Here is a 21,446-nt window from a genome sequence, read left to right as displayed (position 1 = left end):
AATAACCAAGTATTAAAAAATACAGAAATATTTTCACACAAAGATATTAATTGTGATAATAATTTTAGAAACTGTGATTGTATTTCAAATGTAAATAATGCTGTTTTAATTGATACATCTGTTAAGTGCCAAATACAAGAAGATAAATTATTAAAAAGCCCAGTACTTGTAAGGAAACATTCTAGATTTAAGAAGACTAATATTATAAATAATCAGGTTAATCTAAAAAATTCTAAGAAAAATGAAATGAATTTGTGCCTACCAATAAAAGCAGATATTTCTAGTTTAACAAACCTAAAAAGTGATCTTATACAGAATCCATTATCTCAAGACTCAAAAGAAAATGAATGTTCAATTATGGAAAATAGCAATGATGAGATTAATACATCGATCAATACAACTATTACCAAAATGTCAAAAAAATTGGGAGTTAGTAAATTATATAATGTAGATACCATGTTACTGAAAAATGGCAAAAAACATAGGCAGTCAAAACTTGTACTTCTCGAAGATGAGCAATCAACTGATATTGTAACTCAAAAGAAGCATAACAGATCAGATTTTTTAACAGCACATGTATCACCTAGAAAAGGTATAAGAGAACAGTTTAAAAATCATAATAATTCTATAGAAGAGGACGTAATTCAAAATAGTCCAAATAAACGTATAAAGTTAAGTTCGAAAATGAGAACTTTGAAATTAAAAAGGAAGACTCCAAAGAAAGAGATTAATCAACACAGTCTGGATCGTCATGTGCTACCTCTACAAAAATCTGTACAAGAAAATCAAACACACTTAATTACAGAGCCGAAAATATTTGATTTTTATAATGAAAACGTTAACAGTAATGAGAAGACACAAAAAAATTTTAATTCAGCAAAAGAAGAAATAGATTCCAATTCTTCAAGTGATGAAACGTTCTGTACTTTAGGGGAGTCATTGCAAGAACAGTCTCCTTGTAATATAAATAAATTGAAAGAAAATGTACCTAAAACTAAATCTGTAAGAAGGACTCTTATGAATAGTTTTGATATGTAAGTATTGTATACATAAAAATGCAAAACATTTTGTAAAATATATCAAATTAATATATTTTTTAAGGTTACCTGTGAAAGAATATATATTTGATAAATCACCAAAGAAAAAATCTGAAAGAGCACAGATGAATGGTGTTAGTTGTTGGCAATGTAAACAGGTAATATATAAGTTTAATTTATAATTTATAAAAAAGTAATATAAATAATTAATTGAAATAATGTTGTGTAATTTATTTCTTCTTAATGCTGCAGAGATTGAACTGTAAGTCAATACTATATCAATCCTTTATACATACATAAAATAATACGTATGTTTATAAATGTTTATATGCATATATGTATGTATATGTATATGTATATGGTATGATTTCAATAATTTCACTGAGAAAACTTTTCTTTTAGTATTACACTAGTCTTGGGCTTTCTGAGGAAGAAATAAGAATGAGGCAAAATAAATGTTCCCGACACAGAACTAAATATAATGAAAGGAATGAAACACCTGAAGGTAATGTAATATATTTTTTATACTCTTAGAAGATCAGAATGATATATGTACTTAAATTTTGTGTATGCTCATATATTTCAGATTTTTGGAATCCTCTATTTCCTGATACTACTTTTGATTCTAGTTATTAAAATTGAATTACAGCTTGATGATATGGATTTATTTATATATACATATAAATATGTCATTATTATCTTACATATAATTATTTATTTTATAAGTTTGTAATCTTTAAAATAGGTATAAAATAAAAGTACAAATTGTATAGACATTTTTAAATGTATAAAACTTATGGTTTAAGAAAAGAAAAATTGATTTGAACAATAAGAATACACTATATATTATGATTTGAACATAGACTGATTTATTATATTATAACACATATAGTATTACATCTTTTGAGTGTATGTGTAACATACACACGCGCACACATAGTATAGATTTATATATTATTTCATTCTATATAGACTCATCCCTTCGCATAAAAATATAGAATCTTTTATATGAATCTGTGCTAAAAGAGACTAATAAAACATATCTGTTGGTCAAGCAAACTTTCACGTTGAGTTCACAATATATCACTTGTATTAATTCAACACAAAATATAAGTCGTTATAATTAAGATTTTGAACTTTCTTACTTGGTTTTTAAAATGTAGCATATTTAAAAATGGAAGCAACATTAGGAAACGTAATTATTAAATTTATTTCTTTTGTAATCTAACTTATTTGCAATACGTAATAAATGTTGTGTAATTGATATGATGATGACTGTCTCTTAAATCGCTATTTAGCAAAAAAAGGAAGTAACGTAAACATATGAAATGTGGAGAAGAAAACATTGTTTGTAATCGTACTGCACAATAAAGAGGAAGGGATCACAAATACAACTTGTTCATCCTGTGGGAGGCTGGATCTACAGAATGAACAGAGCCGTAGTTTTAAAACAAGGATGACGTTTCCATGTACGGTTCGTCATATCGACACCGGCAATTTGTGCAAACATGTATGCGTATATTTTTCTTTTTATATACCGCCTAACATCATTTTCACGATATTAATGATTAAACTTTTTATTCACGAAGCATGTTCATAGTAACATATCTGCACGATATTTAAAACATTAAATTTATGTTACATGGTCATATTCTAGTTCATATTTTACGTCAATAAAACATTGTTATAATATTTTTTTTTTTGTTAATAATGACGATACTTAATTATGATGTGAATATTGTGCAGCTCGATCATTTTTATTTCTGTATGCGTAGAAAAAAGACTAATAAATAACGCTTCTTGCGACGTTCTCGCGTGAAACTTTACATTTAACGTTTAATAAAATTTCATTTCACGGAAGCAACAGTCATAGCCGTATTAAAATCCATTAAAATCCATTCTCTTTAGAACGTGTAACAATAGTATAAAAATTCTGATTTCAATTTCTAACGTGGGGCATTTAGATTCTCGCATTCCTAACATAAAAATTTCATTAAAGTTTTGTATATAAAAATCTTTTCTAAAGAAATCAATTCAATAAACCAAATACGAAAATTCAATTAAATGCATCAATAATTATATGTGATTTAATTAATGTGATCATCAACGTTATATACACTTGATAGAATTGACTGAGCAGATAGAATTATATTATATTTTTTGGTGTCTTATTTAAAGCTATTGTAAAGCACGTTAGTAGAATTGTCCATAAGAGGCAGCAACGTATTTTTAATCCAATTAAAATAAAACTTTTATCGTATGAAATTAACAATGTAATGAACTACATAAAGACTGAGCTACATAATGGGGAGGTAAATATTTATTTCCATCATAAAACAATAAATTACGTTAAAATTTGATCACGACAGAGTACCACGAAAGACAAGTATATAAGGACTCACAGTACAAATGATTCCGTTATTAGCCGATATTTAGAATTCCATCAGCTGCATAGCTCAGTCTTTCGAATCTATATGCTTGTACTTGACTATTCAAGTAGGCCGTAGTCAAACTAGATGTATAATTAAATATTATAGATTGCCACAATAAATTCTTCTTTAAAATAATTATTCGGCAATATAATTTATATGTATATATTTATCTCGTAACACAAATAAACAAACAATATCTTTATAATTTAAACGGTCTAAAATTCGATGTTTTCTGTGAAGTATAGTCAAAGCAAAGTTCGTTAAAAGTTTGTAATAGATTTAGACGATGTAAGGATATGTTCAAAAGTATTTAGGAGAGGAAAGTTATAGAAAATAAAAGATATAACAGGGACTTTAGACTTTTGATACGATTACGGTCGACTAGAAATATTTGGCCATTTTTTCTCCGGTAGATTCTAATTAATTCTTTGCCTCTGCTCGCCGCGACTGCAATTTTGAATTCGAATCAAATCTTACTGATCTTGCTTCGTCGAAGAATTATTTCCTGAAAGAGATTTTTCTGTAGGGGGGACAGGTAAAGCCTTAAGGATAGCGTGTACTTCTTCTGCCACTGCCATGAGAACAAATTTAAATTGTTGCTTTGTCGCAACCATGTCAGGTCTTTGATCTCTTATATGTTCTAATGTAGCTGCAATGTCGATTTCTTTGGCTCCTTTCATCATACGGTTCAGAACCATGTCAATTAAACAATATGTACCAGTACGCCCAGCACCATCACTGTAAATGGTTATGTTTCTTATTTCTATTCAATGAATCACGTATCAGATGAGATTGTTAATTATTTTCCAAAAGAAAAAGTTATTATTATATCTATAATATCTTAAATGTAAATAATATATTACAAATCTTACCTGCAATGCACAACTATAGGGCAGGATCTGCCTTTATAGGATTTATTAATTTTTCTAAAAATAGATAATAATAGATATTAGGATATATTTTATATATACTGATAAAAACATTTGAATCTATAAGGTACTTACCGGCGGAATTCAAGAAGAGCCTTGATGGAGTGTGGCACACCGTTCTCGGGCCAGGACAAGAAATGGAATTGAGTTACAGTTCTTGTTTCGCCGGTACGTAGATTTTTCAAGTAGAAGGAACGCACCAGATAGTCATCGCACCAGAAATGCTCGGACACAAGGTGCACCTCGTAAATATGATATAATTCTGATCCTTCTTCGGGCCAATAACGATGACACATGGCGATACCCTCTTCGGTAAGTCTAGTTAGCATCACTATTACAACGCTGCCTTGTTCCCAAACTAGTTGCCAAAAATCAGCCGTCGTTTCTGGTAGTGGTCCTTGTGTGGCAATGTAAGCTGGATTACGAGGATCATGATCCGTCTAAAAAAGAAAAAGAAAAGATTCATTTGAAACATTATCTTCTTACTATTAATCTTATATTGAAGCAAGTCACACGGCTTTCTTGATTTATATAACAAGCACATTTACTATTTTTTAAACTATTATGTGATTCTGGTGACCTTTCATATTATGTAGGGATTGTTCAAATCTTATCACATAATTAAACTTTGATTTTTATATTTAATCTAATAAAAGCCATTTTGTGGAACTTAAACTAATGCCTAAACTATGTAGTGCACGCATAGCGTTTATCTGAAATGAAGGTTCATCACAAAATGTAGATATAAATTTATAAGTAAATTCATGTCAAAGTGACAGAAAACGTTCATAAAAATACTTGTATTATGTGTGTATATTTACTAAAACAATATATCATATTGTATTTTCTTAATGCATTTGAATATTTACTTGTTTTCTTATTCATTTCCTTATTCTTTATTTATTTTCCTATTCAAAGTAATTGAAAATACAAACTTTTAGTAATAATGTTACTAATATTCAATATATTTAACAATTGCTTTTCTTAATGACAATAAAGCAATTACAAGTTGAGTATAAAATTGACAAACGTTTGTATGAACTATTCCATTATTTTCTATAGAATTAATCCATCTCTAAATTTATATCTATATTTATAATAGCTTAAATCATGCTTCGATTTGCCATCAACTAACGTTATTAATACTATTAAAATCTACGCGGAAGCGTTTTTAAGGGAAGCGTTGCTTTTTCATTAAAACTGCGAATATAGCAGCAGAATCTCCATGCTTGTCGTGTGACTTACCGATTTCTATTTTCAGTTCCATTTTCAACGATATTAAAATGAAAACCACGCATGTGTTATTTTACTCTGTATTTATGTTTTCCTTGAATTCTGAAGAAGTCTCAAATGATTAAATTAAGAATACTTACGATTGTAGAGGCGTTAATATAGTCGGAGTTATTGACATTAGCGAGATCATTTAGAATCACCCTGGAGTGATCGTAGGGAATCGCTGCATCAGGCCGATTGCATTTGGCATTCGCTTCGCTTTGTGCAATTTCAGTCGAAGAAGGATCCACCTCGTAAGCACATAATGCGGCCCATTCTTGATCCAATCGATCTTTGTTTTTTAGATGATCCTCCATGTAACTCTAGAAATATATGTAATATAAAATTTACAAAAAATGTGTAATATACTAATTTATAAATTATATATATTTTATTATATAAATAATTTATATATAGTAATTTAAGTGATAATATGCATAAAATGATGCAAGAAATTACAATATTTCTTTTTATGATATATAATGGTTTACTTTGATATGTTTAACTTAATTTTAATTATAATATAAAAATTCAAATTTTTTAAAGTATATTAATATATATTAAAATCTTAAACACTATTATTACAATAACGTTTACTATAATTATATTAGTACATTTACGAGTATGTTATTAATTTTTATAGCACAGAAATTTAATAAATAAAATAATAATATATAACAAATTGTATATTTGTGGTGATAACAAAAATATGAATGTCTGTAGTTAAGGAATAATCTCAGTTTTGTGTCACTATCTTGCTTTAAAACATCTATAAAAATATTATATCGACTTACTAGAACCATTTGTCCGGTTGATATGTCCATATTCGAAGGAGCCGGTTCTTCTCCCCAAGAGGATGTGCTAGATCGATTTGATGGCGAATTATTTGACTCATTTTCCCTGCTTAAATTCGTAATTCGCGGTGATTCTGGTTTATCTGCCGGTTGTTTAGCATGCATCCTTGCTCTACATAAATCTTGGTAATCCTTCGATGCTTCCGGATCAGGTGTAGTTAGTCCTGCCAATTTGGCTCCAGCTTTAGCGTGTCGACGAGCGATTACCAATGTGACTATTGCAGCTACAATAGCTATGACGCCTGCAGTTATTATTGCACCGAACACAGTCGAACTCATTTCAGCTTTTTTAACAACTTCCAGCGTTGCGGGTAGCTTGATCTTTAAATAAAAAAATATATTAATTTTTGTTTTCATAGAGTATTCTCTTATCAAAGTATTTGAATGCACTGTTTAAAATAAGCGAAGAATCACGTTTATGTTTCTGATCTCTCTACAAATGAGTGATCCTATAATTAATTTAAACAGTATAATTGCAAATATTATGTTCTAGATATGTTTTAAGATGAACCTTGTCACCTATGCCTGCACGAATCACCTCAACACCCAAAGAATTTTTCAATTTCCCACGTATGTCATCTGAAAATATACAGTTGATTAATTTAGTTCTTTATTATTCTAGTATTATTAGAGATTATTAGTTCATTAGTAGACAGTAGATGTTTATGTAAATTCATATTTTTATGAATACAACAAAAGAAATAGGATCTAAACAGAGAAATTGTTTTCACCTACCAAATATTAAATTTCGAATAGTTTATATATTTTTGCATATTATTTGCATTTTTGCATCTTTAAATTTTCATAAACGAATAAGCATCCGCGGTCTAATCATTCTATTAATTGATTACCTATGTTATTAACTACGTCGGTAGCGCTATAATCTTTATTATTTTTGACGACTTTGAACGTCACTTCCGCACGGCCAACACGAATATCTTTTAAAGAGCCAGATGATAGTCCCAATAATTTTTCCACCTGGAAATTGTTCGTTTATTTCATCTATTCTTAAAAAAAATGTTAATACGCTTATGAAAAATGATTATTACCTCTTCGACGACATGTTCACCTTCCGACCATCTGTGAAATGGTTTCTGAAATTCAACGTAAACATGATCCAGATCAACGTTGTACGATTTTGAATCTGTTTGTTGCTTTACTTCTTTTTTCACATACGGGGTAAGTAATACATTATTCTAAAAATGAATATTTTTCTAATTAATATTTTATTTCACATTTTTTAATTAATATTTCTAATTAATAATTTTGTGCACGATTGGCGACTTACATCTTGCCCAGTTTCGATAGAATCAGAACGATTTTCATTTTCTGAAACTGCAAAATATTTGATATTACTTTATATCGGGAAATAATGATTCAAGATTTTAAATATCAAGTAACAGTTTACATAAGTAAAGATATTTACTGGATGGGGATGAAGTTTTAAACGCATAGTTATTTGTTGAAAACGGCGGTCCTGGTTTCTTAACATCCCCACGTTTAAAGCCAGCTAATCCGTGCTTCCGAAGGAGTTCACTTATATCATGGGCAAATAAATTGTAGGCATTTTCTGAAAGTAGGAAAAGTATTTGTAAATTTTCTTTTTCTCGCAACTGTTCCAAACAAAGTACATATATTATAATAGGCTGTGGATGTTTATGCATTTATAGGAAATTTCGAGATGCAAAAACAATACATAATAATACATAAAACGTAATACATATTATAATATTAGATCATATTCCTTTAGTTGCATTTATGAAAGTATAAATTTGCATAAACATCTACGATCTAATAGTAAAATAATATACCGTCAGTATCAACATTAGCTTTATCAGCAGCCTGTATAAGTCCTCCTTCGGTATATATTCCATTTTCCATCGACGAGCTATCCTTCTGAGGTACTATCTCTTCATCGTTCACATCGTCATAATCATCACTATCGTAATTATCTTTCGAATTGTGTTTCATATTTTCCAGAAAACGCTCATTTTCGTCCGATGTCTCGCTAAATTTCTTAGGTTTGTATTTTTCCGAAAACACTGTCTCATACTCGACATTCGGACTTTCGTCCGCAACTTCCTTTTTATCGGAATAATCTTCAGATTCGTCTTTAATTAAAAATTCTAGATCTGAAAATTTCTTCGATATCCTCTCATTCAAATCGTTTTCAAACGATTCCATTGCATTGTCGTTGTAGTCTTGTAAATTATACAAGACAGGTTGACGTCTAGTTCGAGACAGTCTTTCAACGACTCCATCAAAAGTCGTTGGATTCTTACGCAAATTACTTTTGTCATAATTTTCTCCATAATCTTTTTCGTTCATCGAAGAGTCATAATCATTGTGAGAATTCGGATTGTACCTCGGTTTGTAGAATTGGGAATCGATTTCTCTGAATTGTTCCTTGTATGGCGATCGAGAGAATTCGTCATTATAGAATGAATCAGGGAAATATTGATTTTGTGTACCAGGAGGGTAATAGAGCTCATTGGCGAATTGGCTGTTGAACTTGCCATTATTGGGCGTGAATTTTACTATGGCTATTGTGGGTACCTTCAAAAGCAAAGTTCCATTGTTACGTAGTGTAACGTAAGTTAACGTTTAAAGTAAAGTTTTACTACAGGCGTTGTCGATATTAATAGATACGTTTTGTGTCGTGTAAGATGAATGTGAAATTTTCAGTAGAAGAATATGGATATTGATTCATCACCGAAGTCTTTGAAAGAAGATCAAAGCTTCAAAAAACCTAAACCTTAAAATAAAAGTTTCACTCAGGTTAAATACTTTATAGTAGTTTGTAGTATTTAATCGAGGATCTAAACTTTTGAAACCTTGACTTTTTTCTTTTAAAAAATCCTAACATTACATGTATTGCAAAATTAAGGATCTGGAAAATTCTATTTTTCATTTAAACATTAAATTTAAATAGTTTAATACAATCTTTGTTTAAAGACTTTGTTAAGGTTCTTTGTTAAGAATCTCATAACTAGATATAACTTAATATAACTTTTCGACGTGATTTCAAGATTCTACCGAATCTACTTTTCACAGTTGAATATTCTACCATAACTTCTTCATTTTATTACAAAGTTAAGACATAACTTTTCATTTTGTCACGATACAAAACATACTAGCTATGGTGGTGTAATGAACTTACTTTGGCCTGGTCGATTTCATTCTTATTTTCAAAATGCGTACGTTGCTTTAAATGCTGACAGAGTCGAAGATCGTAGTTTTCCCTATAAGATATAAAAAATGAATTATATGTATAATATATATTTTGACATCTGAAAAAAGATAAAAGGATAATAGTAAAGATAATACTAAATAGAACAATATCTAAGAATATAATAGGACAATAATATGCTGATTCTTTGTCCTTTATTCTAAAACATTTTTTCTCTTTCTTTTTTAGTCATTCACAAATTTTGTAGATATTTATATGTCGGAGATGGAAGGGCACCGGAGCCTTCCCTTTGGAACTTTGGGAAAACCCCTTAATACTGTAATCTAGATTCTACCATAGTCGTAGTTAAGCAATTGTCATCATTCAATCCGATTGTATTTGTTCGAGATTTATGATAGTGAGCTTGGGCTCGAGGTTTTCTGCCATATTAATGATTGCTTATTATAAATGTCAAATATTTGATATTAACAACATTAATCGTACCAGTAGCGTAAATTGTACAAGGTCATTTGCATTATACATTGAGTGTAGGGATGAGACCATTTGTATTCATCGACTTGCAGCCTCTCTAATTGCAATCTTAGCAATTCCAATTCGTCAACGTTGAAATTATATCTGAAAGAAGAAAAAGGCAATAAATATTAACTACCTCTAAATTGAAGAGCTTTACAAGTAAATGTTTATGTTCACAATGTTAACTGTTTCAATTCGATAAGTAGAAATTCATATCCTATTTGTCTAGAGCATAAGTATAAGTAGTACAGTCGGTTTATGATCAGACAGAAAATGTAAGTACTTACTACTGTCATAAAAGATATTAGTATCAACTATATGATTCTTATACTAAAATGAAACATTCTAAGTTATTTATTACAAAACAAGTAAATATATGTATACAGACTGTTCCAACTATCTGTTGGCCAAAATGTATATAATATGAAATAACGTACTAGGTGAAGCAATTTTTCACCGAGATTCTACTTTTTTATTTACATGTATTATTTTAATTTATGAAATAAACGTAGGCATGGAATATTCAGTGCGACGACTGATTTTATTATACTATTTGGTTTTAATTTAAAAATATGAATTTCTGCACTTTTGTATGAGCAATGCAGTATATTGCGATATATTCAGAAAAATATGACTGTTTTTGCTCTAAATGTCTCAAATAAGGAAAATTATAATAGATTTATAAAAATTAATGTAAGACAAAATATTCGTTCGATCAAAGTTTTCCAATACTATCGATCTTTTAATTTTTCCTTTGAAGTCTCTGTTCCTAAAGAGGCTTCTTATTTGTGAATACTCACTGATAATAATCTTCATCGTTCAGGTCAGTGTATAATGGCAAACATTTGCCAAACGCGAGATCTGGAATATTAAAACGGATAATCGAATGTTATTCGTATCAAGAGCCAGTGATTGCAAAACAAATATATTTTATTGTTCAAGCAATAACTACCATTGTAACACGTTTCCGTTCGGGGATCGCAGAGGCTCTCACTGAACAGGCACCCTGGAACATGAATTTATACGTATCAATAGAAGACTAATGAAGCTTTAATTAACAAGGCTTTTTTTTAAATACACGATACCGAGCAAAATTTGATAACACTTCATTAATCATCCTTCTGCAACCAATTCAAATAATATTCTCATTGTCACATTAAATCCAATGAAATGTAAGGAAAGTACAATACTTATAAAAAAATAAATACTAGCAAGATCTGATTACTAAAAATATTAATTTCGTCATATATAACAAAAGTTCACAGTCTAATGTTGAATATATTAAACTATGTTTTTATGATGTACTATAATCATAATTCTTATGTTCAATAGAATCTCTTTTCTCACTTAATGTATGCAACGATTAACGATATTTTCCTTATTAATTTTGTATGTAATATAACTGTATTACATATTTTAATATACTAAGTATTACTGCTTTGTCTCACATAAAATTAACTTCATAATTACGATGAAAAGTTGACTTTAAAGATCAGAAACCGTCATTTTTCATGGCCCATTAACTAACGTAACAATTACTAAGAATATTAAATGTTTTGATGGTATAAATAAAATTACGTTATTTTCACTCGTAATACATTGACGCAAATGTTTACGTCATAATCATGTGTGGAGCGATTTTCTGTCGCATATTCTATAGTTGAGATCGCAACGTATTCGCTAATTAGAATACCGAGCACAACCCACTTTCATTCCGTGGCTGCACGATCGTTTAATCCTTGATAGGAGTTGAATAATCACACGGAGACTTTGTTAATCTGCCACATTAAACGTTAATATCCATGCATATGCCTTGTTTTATTGATAATTTATACATGAATTTATTAATGGAATGCTTTTAAATATTGTAATTAATCGTATATTATTTTAATTGATACATAATACGATAAAATAAAGCACGATCTATTAACTATTTATCTATAATTTAATTGTATATAATTTATATCATGTAGCTTGTAATTACATATTATAATATATATTTGTAACAATAAATTGAACCTATCAGAAACCAAACTGATCAACTCCACTTTTTATTCATTTTTAACTTCATTGCATAAATACTTGCAGGATTAATGTTCGATCGTCAAGAAACAAATAATTTACTTCCATAAGTTCATGTTGACAGATAATGATGATAGAAGACGACGCAAATAATAATTAATTTTAAAATAAATTTTAAGGAACAGTGTTTTCCATACCTTTTTGATTTATGAAGTTGATCTAACTTCTGAATAACTCAATTATTAATTAACCATATACAATTACTTTATTACATAAAAATAATGTACACTTAATTATAACGTTATGATAAATTACACTAATTATAGATATTGATATACTGTATATTATATTTATTACATAAAATGTGATGGTATAATAAAAGGCAAAACAGTGAAATAAATCTTCAGTATGTATATACCTACATACCTATTTGTATAGCCGTTTTAAGAAGCTTTTCAACATTGGTCAAATAGGGAAAAGAGTTAAAATTTCCTCCCTTGATAAAATCTCATTACTCCTTAACTTCCCAACAGGCAATATGGAACAGGCGGACGTCGTTTCATTTCCCTTGACCTTCGTTTTAGAATTGAGTTCTTCTGAGAATTGGCTCGCGTTAACTACACTGACGCAACGATTCTACATTTTACATCTCACAAGTAACATTAATGCCACAAATTTAATCAACAAATCATTTCAATCTTTCATAATTTACACGATATACGCTGTACAAATTTTGTTATCCTGAAGTTTATATTCGAATTGAATTAAACCATTTTGTCCAATCATTCTATTAGAAATGATGTAAAACGAAATAACATTTTTATATTATTATATAAATTTTTATATCGTACTTTATAACATTCTTATTTTGTCATTTTATTAGAAACGAGGAAAAGCTGTATGGTATAATAACACATTTCTTGATGGTACTATAGTTTCTCAATTTATTAATTTCTGGATTCCAGATCTCTTCAAAGAGATTTAAGAGAATTGCCGCATTAAAAGAGCATCACAATCGAGAATTAATAGCGAAGAAATCTTCGTCAAACAGAGAAACATTCTCGTGGAACCATCGTTACTACTTAAAATTACAAAGAGCACTTCTTTTAATTCCTTTCCGAAGAGTTGTTAGAAACAACGAGATAGGAGCGAAGAAAAATTTGAAGAAGAATAGCAAGGAAGCGGGTATAAACAAAGAATAGCAGGAAAACAGGTATGGCGAAGAATAACGATGAAGGGTCGCAGTTGTGAGTGAAAACGGATCTAGGGCAAAGGAGAGGAAGCAAGTTTGCAAAGGCGGTGGTCGCGTGGGATGTACGGTTCGATAATCGTGGATGGCTCGTGGGCGAAAATCGAATATCATCACCTTTTCTTTTTATTTTTATTTTTTTCATCCTTCCAATCCAGCCCTGGGAAGAAACAACGAATTTTCAAGGTTACGAGTAAATAAGCCCATCTACAGCTTATATTTGATCGGATACTCGTGTGTGAATAGCAGACACGACGAAGAGGTATCGGATAGAAAATCGATGGCAAGTGAATTTGATGAACGAGGTGCCACTGTATGGAAAAAGAGACGTCGACGAAACTACTGAGACGAGAAAATCCTATCGGCAGTTCAGTTCCTCTTCTTCCGACCCCAGATCGAGAGGCAATTTTCAGGAACTAGATCGTTTTCTCTTCTTCCTCGTTTTTAAACTTTGTGTTTATCCATCTTTTAATAGAAAGAGAATTACTCTGTTCTTCGGTGAAAGGGGGACTCTTCAGCAAATCTAGCGGTGAGAAAGCGATACTTTTATTTAGGAGAGGACAATGCTTCAAATTGATTTCGTTTTCTTTTATTGCATATCTGCAGGATATTATGCCATTTTTTAAAGAGAACTTTTCTGCACTGGTAATAAAAAAGCAATATCTTTGTTTCTGAAACAAAAATGTTTTTAGATTGATTTCTTTATATTCGTTGGCATTTTTTTTCTTTGATAACAGGAAGTAATCGATATTATAGAAATAAAAGAGCAGGCAAATTATGAAAGCGAATGCCGAAGGGGACGTAAAGAGACTCCAATACTTCATACGGTGTGCAATGAAAATTAGAGGAATTTGCATCAAGTACTAAGACAGCATATCTTTATTTAGGATAATGCGATGTAAATTACCAGTAGTAAGGATTGAAATAAGACTCAAATGGATAGTACAAACCAACACTATATCAAAGAAATATTATTACAAATATATCTACTTGTATAGTAATATTATCGCTTTTAAAAAGGGCTTTAAAATAATAAAGCGATATAATTAACATTTTATTTTAGAGTGAATTACAACCTGTGAAGAAGAAATTTAAAGTTCCAAGGATCATCTTGCGAACATCTTAAAAAAGATGAATGCTAATCGTATTACTTGTTTCAAAAAAAAAAAGAAAAAAAAAAGGAAAAGCACAGATAAAATAATTTGCAAATAATATTGAAATGTTCAAACGAAGTTTTATAAGTAAATTGAATTTCAGGAGTTTTGCCATGAAAATAGTTAAGCAAATGCGAAAACTTCCACTAGCTTTTCTGTATGAATCGTTTCGTCTTACGAGCGATAAAAGAATGAATTGTATTTCGGATATTTTCAAAAATCGAGTAAAACTTTGACGTTTATTTCATCATGCCGTAAAAGTTCGTAACATTTCAATGTTTGCTTATTGATCATATTTCATTTTAAATATTAAAGATCGCACAAAGAGAATTTGAAAATTCTTTTCGAACTCTTCGTACATCCTTTTGTGTATTTCAAATTATCAGATGTCAAATTTTAAAGAAATTCAATGATTAATAATTTGAATTAAAAAAATTCACTATCGAAAACAACAAAATATTTGAAATTTCAAATTGAAAAATTCAAATAGTTCAAACGTCTAGTAATTATAAAATATTAAATTGTTAACGTTCATATAGTTGGAATTCTGAATAATTACATAATATTATGTATAAATACATATTCATCATTTAATAACTATATTTTACACACGCGTGCAAGAGCCTTATCTAAAATGTCACGCGTGATTTTAAAACACATTTTGTGGTAAAATAACGTAGGTATGAAAAGTAAGAAACGAATAAGAAAGAAAACCACAAAACAAAGGAAGAGAAAGACATATATTAATTAAAATTAGCGCATAGCAATCCATAGCAATCCATATTCTAAAAAATGTTGGCTCTTTCTAACACTTGTGTAATCTTCATTCAATTCCATTTTAGCGAATCTATTTGCAATAAATTAAAGAGTACTATATTTCTCTAAACCTTCGTTAATCTTCACTAATAGAAGTTTTCTTGCAGATGATATTGAAATATCATTCTATTCTCATGGTATTCCGAGAAATGGTATTCCATCAGAAGAAATGTTTGAAGTGAGAAAAAGGAAGGAAGAATATCGGAGAAATGAGATTTTCGCTGAAATATCGATCACGCTGAGGATATAAGCATGAAATAATAAATACATCGAGTTTTTCTAAACGCGAGGACCATAAGGTATGAAATCAAGAATTTCATTTATCCCCTTTGCACTTTCAGTATTCCCCTCTGCGCTTTAATATCTAACGCTGCTGTCTTGTCAACGATTTTATTAATTTTTTTGTAGTATAATAAAAGAAGAAAATCTGGCGTGTATTATATTATGTCATAAGAAAGGTGCTAATGGCGAAATATGATTAAATAAAACAGGTATTATATAATAGCAATAAAAGTCATCCTTTGTAAAGCAGTAACCTTCGTACCTTACTATTTATACAATGATATTGGGTATGTATTTTGATTCTCGCTTTTAATATGACGGGAAAAATTGATACGATACAAATTTTTGATTCGATGGCCGAAGATAAAATAAAACGTGTTGATTGAACATGTTGTTTTAAATTTAGTTTTCAGTGAAAATATCTATCTGTAGTCCGTCAGGATATTGGTAGATTTGTGTTTCTTTTTTTAAATATTTATTTGTCAATGAACAGGATGCAAAATTTCATTTCTATTGTTATTTATTTCCTTTATTTATTTATTCAAAACTAGATAAGATCAGATCATAATATAATAATATTCCCTCAACTTTTCGAATATGATATTCATTTTCATTATAAATATGTTATAAATGTATATATATAATAATTTATATTATACTAAAATTTATGACAAATTGCATAAAATTTAAAATGTCATCTTATTTCATTTTTCTCGTTTATAGCAAGCCGTTTTTAATTATTCGCTGCATAAATTCCATGAGAAACTCGTTGGCATTATTTTAAAAAAGTTCTACGTAGAAAATATTCATTGTAGTTTTATCAGATTTCTATGCCGCAGACATTCGTTATTTTTCATAAATTCTAGACTAAAAATGGTCATCGTTGTTTAATAATATTACATAATATTGTATGATATACTATATTACTTTAATATTATCTTTCAGATAGCCATTGAAACGGAATTAAGAGTTTATTATGAAAGGGAGATTCGTTTATTCCTTATTGCGAAGACATTCAAGGATTTATCTCGATTGCTGGAATAATCTTGAATCTGTAGTACTTACCGACATCACCATCACCTAGAATTACGTGATGGAGAATGAAGAGCACTAACAGTATCGAGCCTCCTCGCCACCACTGTTTACGGCCCATAGATCTTCCTATAATTACATATATCCATGTTAGTTTGTTATTCAAGATTAAGTAGATAAGTTCATAAGAATATTCTTTTTCTTTCAATTTCAGTCTTATAATATAGTATTATGTTTCTTTTTGCAAATGAAAAATGGCAAGAATAGCTTGGACAGGAACGAAGATAGTGCGAAGATAGTTGAGAAAGATCGTTTCTTTTTTCAGAAAGTTCATAGTTCATAGTCGATAGCACAGTTATTTTCATTAAGCTAGGCCGAGCTGGTACTTCCCCCGATTAATGAAAAAACGTAGATCTTCATTTTTAATGAGACGAAGCAAAAAAAGAAAAAAAGAGCAAGCGAGCCAGAGGATATCTGAGAGATTGCATTCTGCATATAAAAATAGAGTACAATTGCGAATTTTTCTCTTCTTTAATTATTTGTTGGTAATTATGATGATAATCATTATTGTTTTCATTGTCCATTCGTTTATACTGTTCAATATTTTTTATATTGAATTTCGATATTTTCCATATTTTCCTGTACTTTCAATATTTATATTAGTATATAAATTATCTGTAATTATTGTTTTAACAACCTTAATAAATTCAAAAGCAGAACTAAATTTAGAAAAGGAAAACAATCTTTTCATAGATTTTCTAACTAGTTTTTTCTTAATGTTCTTCCTAATATATATGTGTATATCCTTCAACGTGATAATCAACAATGTTATGAATGACAATTATAAACGACCTTATTCACACGAATATACGTGATTTATAAATTATTCTAAAATATAATCAGAAACTGTTCACTTACAAAATTTCAATTTCGCAATGGAAAATAATTTACGATATGTATTACACCACAGAAAAGTGTACAAGCTGTTTGGTCTACGGTACTACGGTCTACATGGCAACTTGTTAGAGTAATCGAGTTATACCTTAGCTGCTCGAAACTGTTCTCTTGTGAGCGTAGTGAACCTATATTAAGGTATAACAACGAGCTTCATCAAGATCATCCAAAAAGCATAACTACCACATTAATTTAATCAACGTTGAAACAACGAGCCGGTGGATACCGCATAGCTTTATAAAGGGTGCGGTACACCTTTGCATAACGACACGAGATCTGCGTTTACGCAATCACAGTATGTATATACCCCTATAGTCGAACAATATCGGAGCGTGAACAAAACAAGTTACAGCACTGTTATCGGAAAACAGCTTACTAAAGCGCAACAATCCAGAATTTAATCTCGACCAACCGGTCCAATTTTCCGATCGTACCCCCAAGTAATTACTTCTATCTCAATTACCATACCTATGCTTGAATAAAAACAGCTGTTCACTTTGTATCTTTTTAACAATCATTCCTTTCAACAATAATTTTTACCTTCTATCTTGTAAGTTGAAAAATGAACAAGTTAATATACTTAATTGCACATCTACTCGATCCTGAGTTTGAACAGTGCGTAAATTAACAATTCCTTTAATTTTCCACGAAAGTGGCAAGATTCCGCGAATCACCGACCACGTCTCTAGTTATATGGCCGAAGCATCAGGTTGTAGTCACGTTCCCTCCCCCTCCGTCTCTCCCTTATTCCTGCGGACCTGTATGTCGCTTTGTAGCGGCAAGAAACGTGTCTCTTTTTCGACTTACCTGGGCGTGACACCTGGTTGCTTCCTCTCCTTAATACATCCTTGCCGTGATCCTTCGACCTTTGTGATATGTACCGCGTGCGTTAGAAACAAGAGAACTTGATGCGATTTGTTCGTTCGATGGATAAAGATTATCGGCTATGGACCATTTCCTACTCGCCGCGTACTGTTATGCCGCAGCAGTGCCACCGACTGAGTAGTCTTCCACGAAGAACGAGCAAGCAGGGCATGCGTTGACCACGGAATCGATTGCAACGCGCACATGCCGGCTGGCAAACGACCAAGGATGTGGATAGTGATGGGACCAATACCCTCCTGGACCTTGAAAACGACAGTTACACAATGCACTGGATACTTCCTGAAATATAGATTATCGTGTTAGCGTGGTGTTTCCAATGGCGTGGAAAAATTGATCTGAATTTGATATTTATTATTTGAAATATATTTGATAATACATACATGATCAAATAATTAGTAATAAATATGACGTAATGATGTATTTTAGATATAGAATGATGCTATGAAAAACACAAGATTGTAAAGATACTGTAACTTAATATTTGATAGAAATAAGTAAGATGTATCCATCGACTGTTCCTAAGAATCAATTATTTTAAAAATGAAGAATTTACTTTTTTTTTTTGATGAAATAACGAAAACTGAATATTTTCAGATGTATAAAATTAAGAGAAAAATTTGTTAAATAAAAACAATAATTTTCTGTACAATTTTCTATTTAAGCATTATAGTAAAATATTATGATCACTTTTGCGTGTCATTCTCGTACTATATACGTGGTGCAATAGGATGGTGATGAAATTATAAAAAATTAACACTGCAATAACGATTAATGATAAATTTACTACTAATAACATTAAAGTTGTAATATTATATCGTAAATGCTATTGCTCTACATTAACTGGAAATATGTCTATTTGATAAAATGAACATGATTCTAACAAAAAATTGCATTAAAAGTTCCATTGATAATCAACCAAATTAGAATTTAACTACTTCATAATTAGACACGCAAATATAATTATACAAATTATAAGAACTTTTCTGCAGGAAAGTTATCAAATATTCATCGTATTTGCAATTTCTATTTAAATAGTAAATCTTAAATAAACGTTTACAAAATCAATGTTAAATGTGTGAAAATAAAATTTATTTTAAAATAAGTGGTGAATATAAGGTCGTTCCCATCGCTAGAAGTGGACAAGAAAGAAGCAGAGAGGGAAAGAATTAATATCACCTAAAATAATAGAGAAACAGTCGGAACCTCTTGTGCAGCTTACTATCAACAAGCCTATATTGTTGCACACCCTATATCGAACAGCTCAACAACTTTCAGTAAAGTTCCGATTTAAAAAGATTTTTCCCCCAGATAATGTCGAATTGCGTGGAGTGTTCGTGAATCGACAAACACCTGCGCATTTTCCATTCTATCCCTCTTGTACTTTCCATCTCCTTTACCGTTGAGCACCTGTTGTTCACGAATTGAGTTTCTTCTTTGAAATAATCGAGCTTTGTTTTTTTGTACATAAATCATTCTATGCTGAAATAGAATAATATTAATTATATGAGATTACATATTGATTATTTTAAGTATAAATTCGTAATATTAATGTAGCTTCTTGAATTATGGAATAATCATAATTTAATACATTTTGGAGATTCAGACTGCTTTATTCCCTATTTAGTGTAATATTTGTTATACTACTTTAGTAATAATTATGTACATTTCTAAAATTATTGTATTTCAGAAATTTAAAGATAAAATTAAAGTATTCATCTTCCTGCAAATAAATAACATTATCGTTAATGTAATTTTTAATGTGACAATGATTCTTAGTGATGAAAAAGCGCTTTAAGAAATGTTGTACTTCTGTTATCAGTGGCAGCAATGGATTCTTATAATTTCATCGAAGTATCGATTAGGAACACTTGTTGCAATAGAACTGACCCCAGCAGGAATAACTTTCGCTCTGTCCTCTTCTCTTATGAGGAAGACAAAGGCGGAAGCAGGATAGTCTGTGATGTATGAGATAGTCGATTCGTCTTAACATTCTAATCTTTTATTTTTTTCCGCTAATCGATGATCAACGTTCATTTACTAAAAAATATATTGAGCATGTTATCTCATTTTTAATATGTGAAATTTATCAAAGTTTATTAATTAACCAATCGTTCTGCACTAAGGTATCAAATATCTTGCGTATTTTACAAAGTGTATGTGATTTTTTAAATGATTGAAGCATGTTCATTATTTACATGTATTAAAATAAATAAAATAATACACACTTTATGGATCAGAATAATAAAATATTTAACGATAAATAAATACTGACATAAATAGCCAATTTTATTGTGAAATATTATTATTATATTAATAAATGATAAATAGAGAAACATAAATTATTACTATCATTTATATTTGTTCTTTTCCTGATTTGACTTTTTCTACTATTAGTTTTATTTTATAATTATTTGACAATATTTATTAGATAAGTATAGTAAAACAACTTTTGAATATGTTAAGAAATATAATTATACAGACATATAAAATTGAATAAAATTCATCATCCAAATAACAAAATTATTATTTGTCAACCCTAAAACTGTATTTAATATTATGTTATGTTAAAGAAATTTACTATTAAATTAAAAACATCATAAGAATGTTAATTATTCTACCAAATATATTTTACAAATACCTTTTAATATGTATTCATATTTCTATATTAATTAATATATTTCTATTTGTTAATTTAAAAAGGTCACATATACAGAACTGAATAAATAAACCAGTATAAAAAATTTAGTCTTTCGATAATGTGAAGAACGATTACCTACAGAAGAGTATCGATTATATGATAAATCGATTCGTTGAAAGTTCCGAGA

The 21,446-nt window shown here is 29.7% G+C and overlaps 1 protein-coding gene and 2 long non-coding RNA genes across 8 annotated transcripts; 1 reads left to right on the top strand and 2 right to left on the bottom strand.

Annotated features, from left to right (window-relative positions):
• Positions 1-1,883: 1,883 nt before the first annotated feature.
• On the bottom strand, positions 1,884-18,679 carry LOC100651793 (receptor-type tyrosine-protein phosphatase N2). 2 transcript variants are annotated; one of them, XM_012321157.3, is made up of 18 exons: positions 18,544-18,679; positions 16,816-16,911; positions 11,180-11,233; positions 11,028-11,088; positions 10,198-10,329; positions 9,685-9,766; positions 8,336-9,080; positions 7,951-8,094; positions 7,813-7,859; positions 7,574-7,720; positions 7,376-7,502; positions 7,036-7,103; positions 6,465-6,845; positions 5,772-5,993; positions 5,644-5,649; positions 4,474-4,838; positions 4,342-4,395; positions 1,884-4,207 (listed from the first exon to the last, which is right to left on the bottom strand). In XM_012321157.3, exons 2-18 carry the CDS (start codon positions 16,901-16,903, stop codon positions 3,943-3,945), a joined length of 2,988 nt encoding a protein of 995 aa, XP_012176547.2. In that variant the 5' UTR covers positions 16,904-16,911; positions 18,544-18,679; the 3' UTR covers positions 1,884-3,942. The 2 variants fall into 2 exon arrangements, with proteins under 2 accessions (XP_012176547.2, XP_003394592.2); XM_003394544.4 differs by lacking the exon at positions 5,644-5,649.
• On the top strand, positions 10,327-18,545 carry LOC125384702. Of its 5 annotated transcripts, none has more exons than XR_007223398.1 (4): positions 10,327-15,767; positions 15,877-16,037; positions 16,696-17,327; positions 17,753-18,545. It is a non-coding gene; the product is annotated as an uncharacterized LOC125384702 (long non-coding RNA). The 5 variants fall into 5 exon arrangements; XR_007223397.1 differs by lacking the exon at positions 17,753-18,545 and having other exon boundaries at positions 10,327-14,912; positions 15,576-15,767; positions 16,696-17,506; XR_007223399.1 differs by lacking the exon at positions 17,753-18,545 and having other exon boundaries at positions 16,696-16,931; positions 17,050-17,506.
• A 1,007-nt stretch (positions 18,680-19,686) lies between the features above and the next one.
• LOC125384704 lies at positions 19,687-21,436 on the bottom strand. Its single transcript, XR_007223403.1, has 2 exons — positions 21,260-21,436; positions 19,687-20,658 (listed from the first exon to the last, which is right to left on the bottom strand). It is a non-coding gene; the product is annotated as an uncharacterized LOC125384704 (long non-coding RNA).
• Between the last annotated feature and the right edge of the window lie 10 nt (positions 21,437-21,446).

This window comes from Bombus terrestris, chromosome 3 (assembly GCF_910591885.1).
Source record: "Bombus terrestris chromosome 3, iyBomTerr1.2, whole genome shotgun sequence".
Taxonomy (NCBI): domain Eukaryota; kingdom Metazoa; phylum Arthropoda; class Insecta; order Hymenoptera; family Apidae; genus Bombus; species Bombus terrestris.
This window is presented reverse-complemented; position numbering and strand designations above follow the sequence as displayed.

What these genes read in the sequence shown, in the direction of transcription:
- LOC100651793 (XM_012321157.3), bottom strand. Translation starts at nt 16,903, where the DNA reads ATGGGCCGTAAACAGTGGTGGCGAGGAGGCTCGATACTGTTAGTGCTC. An exon ending in AACGGAAACGTGTTACAATG is followed by an intron (nt 11,089 to 11,179) that starts GTAGTTATTGCT and finishes TTAATATTCCAG; the next exon opens with ATCTCGCGTTTGGCAAATGT. An exon ending in ATGAAATCGACCAGGCCAAA is followed by an intron (nt 9,081 to 9,684) that starts GTAAGTTCATTA and finishes TTGCTTTTGAAG; the next exon opens with GTACCCACAATAGCCATAGT.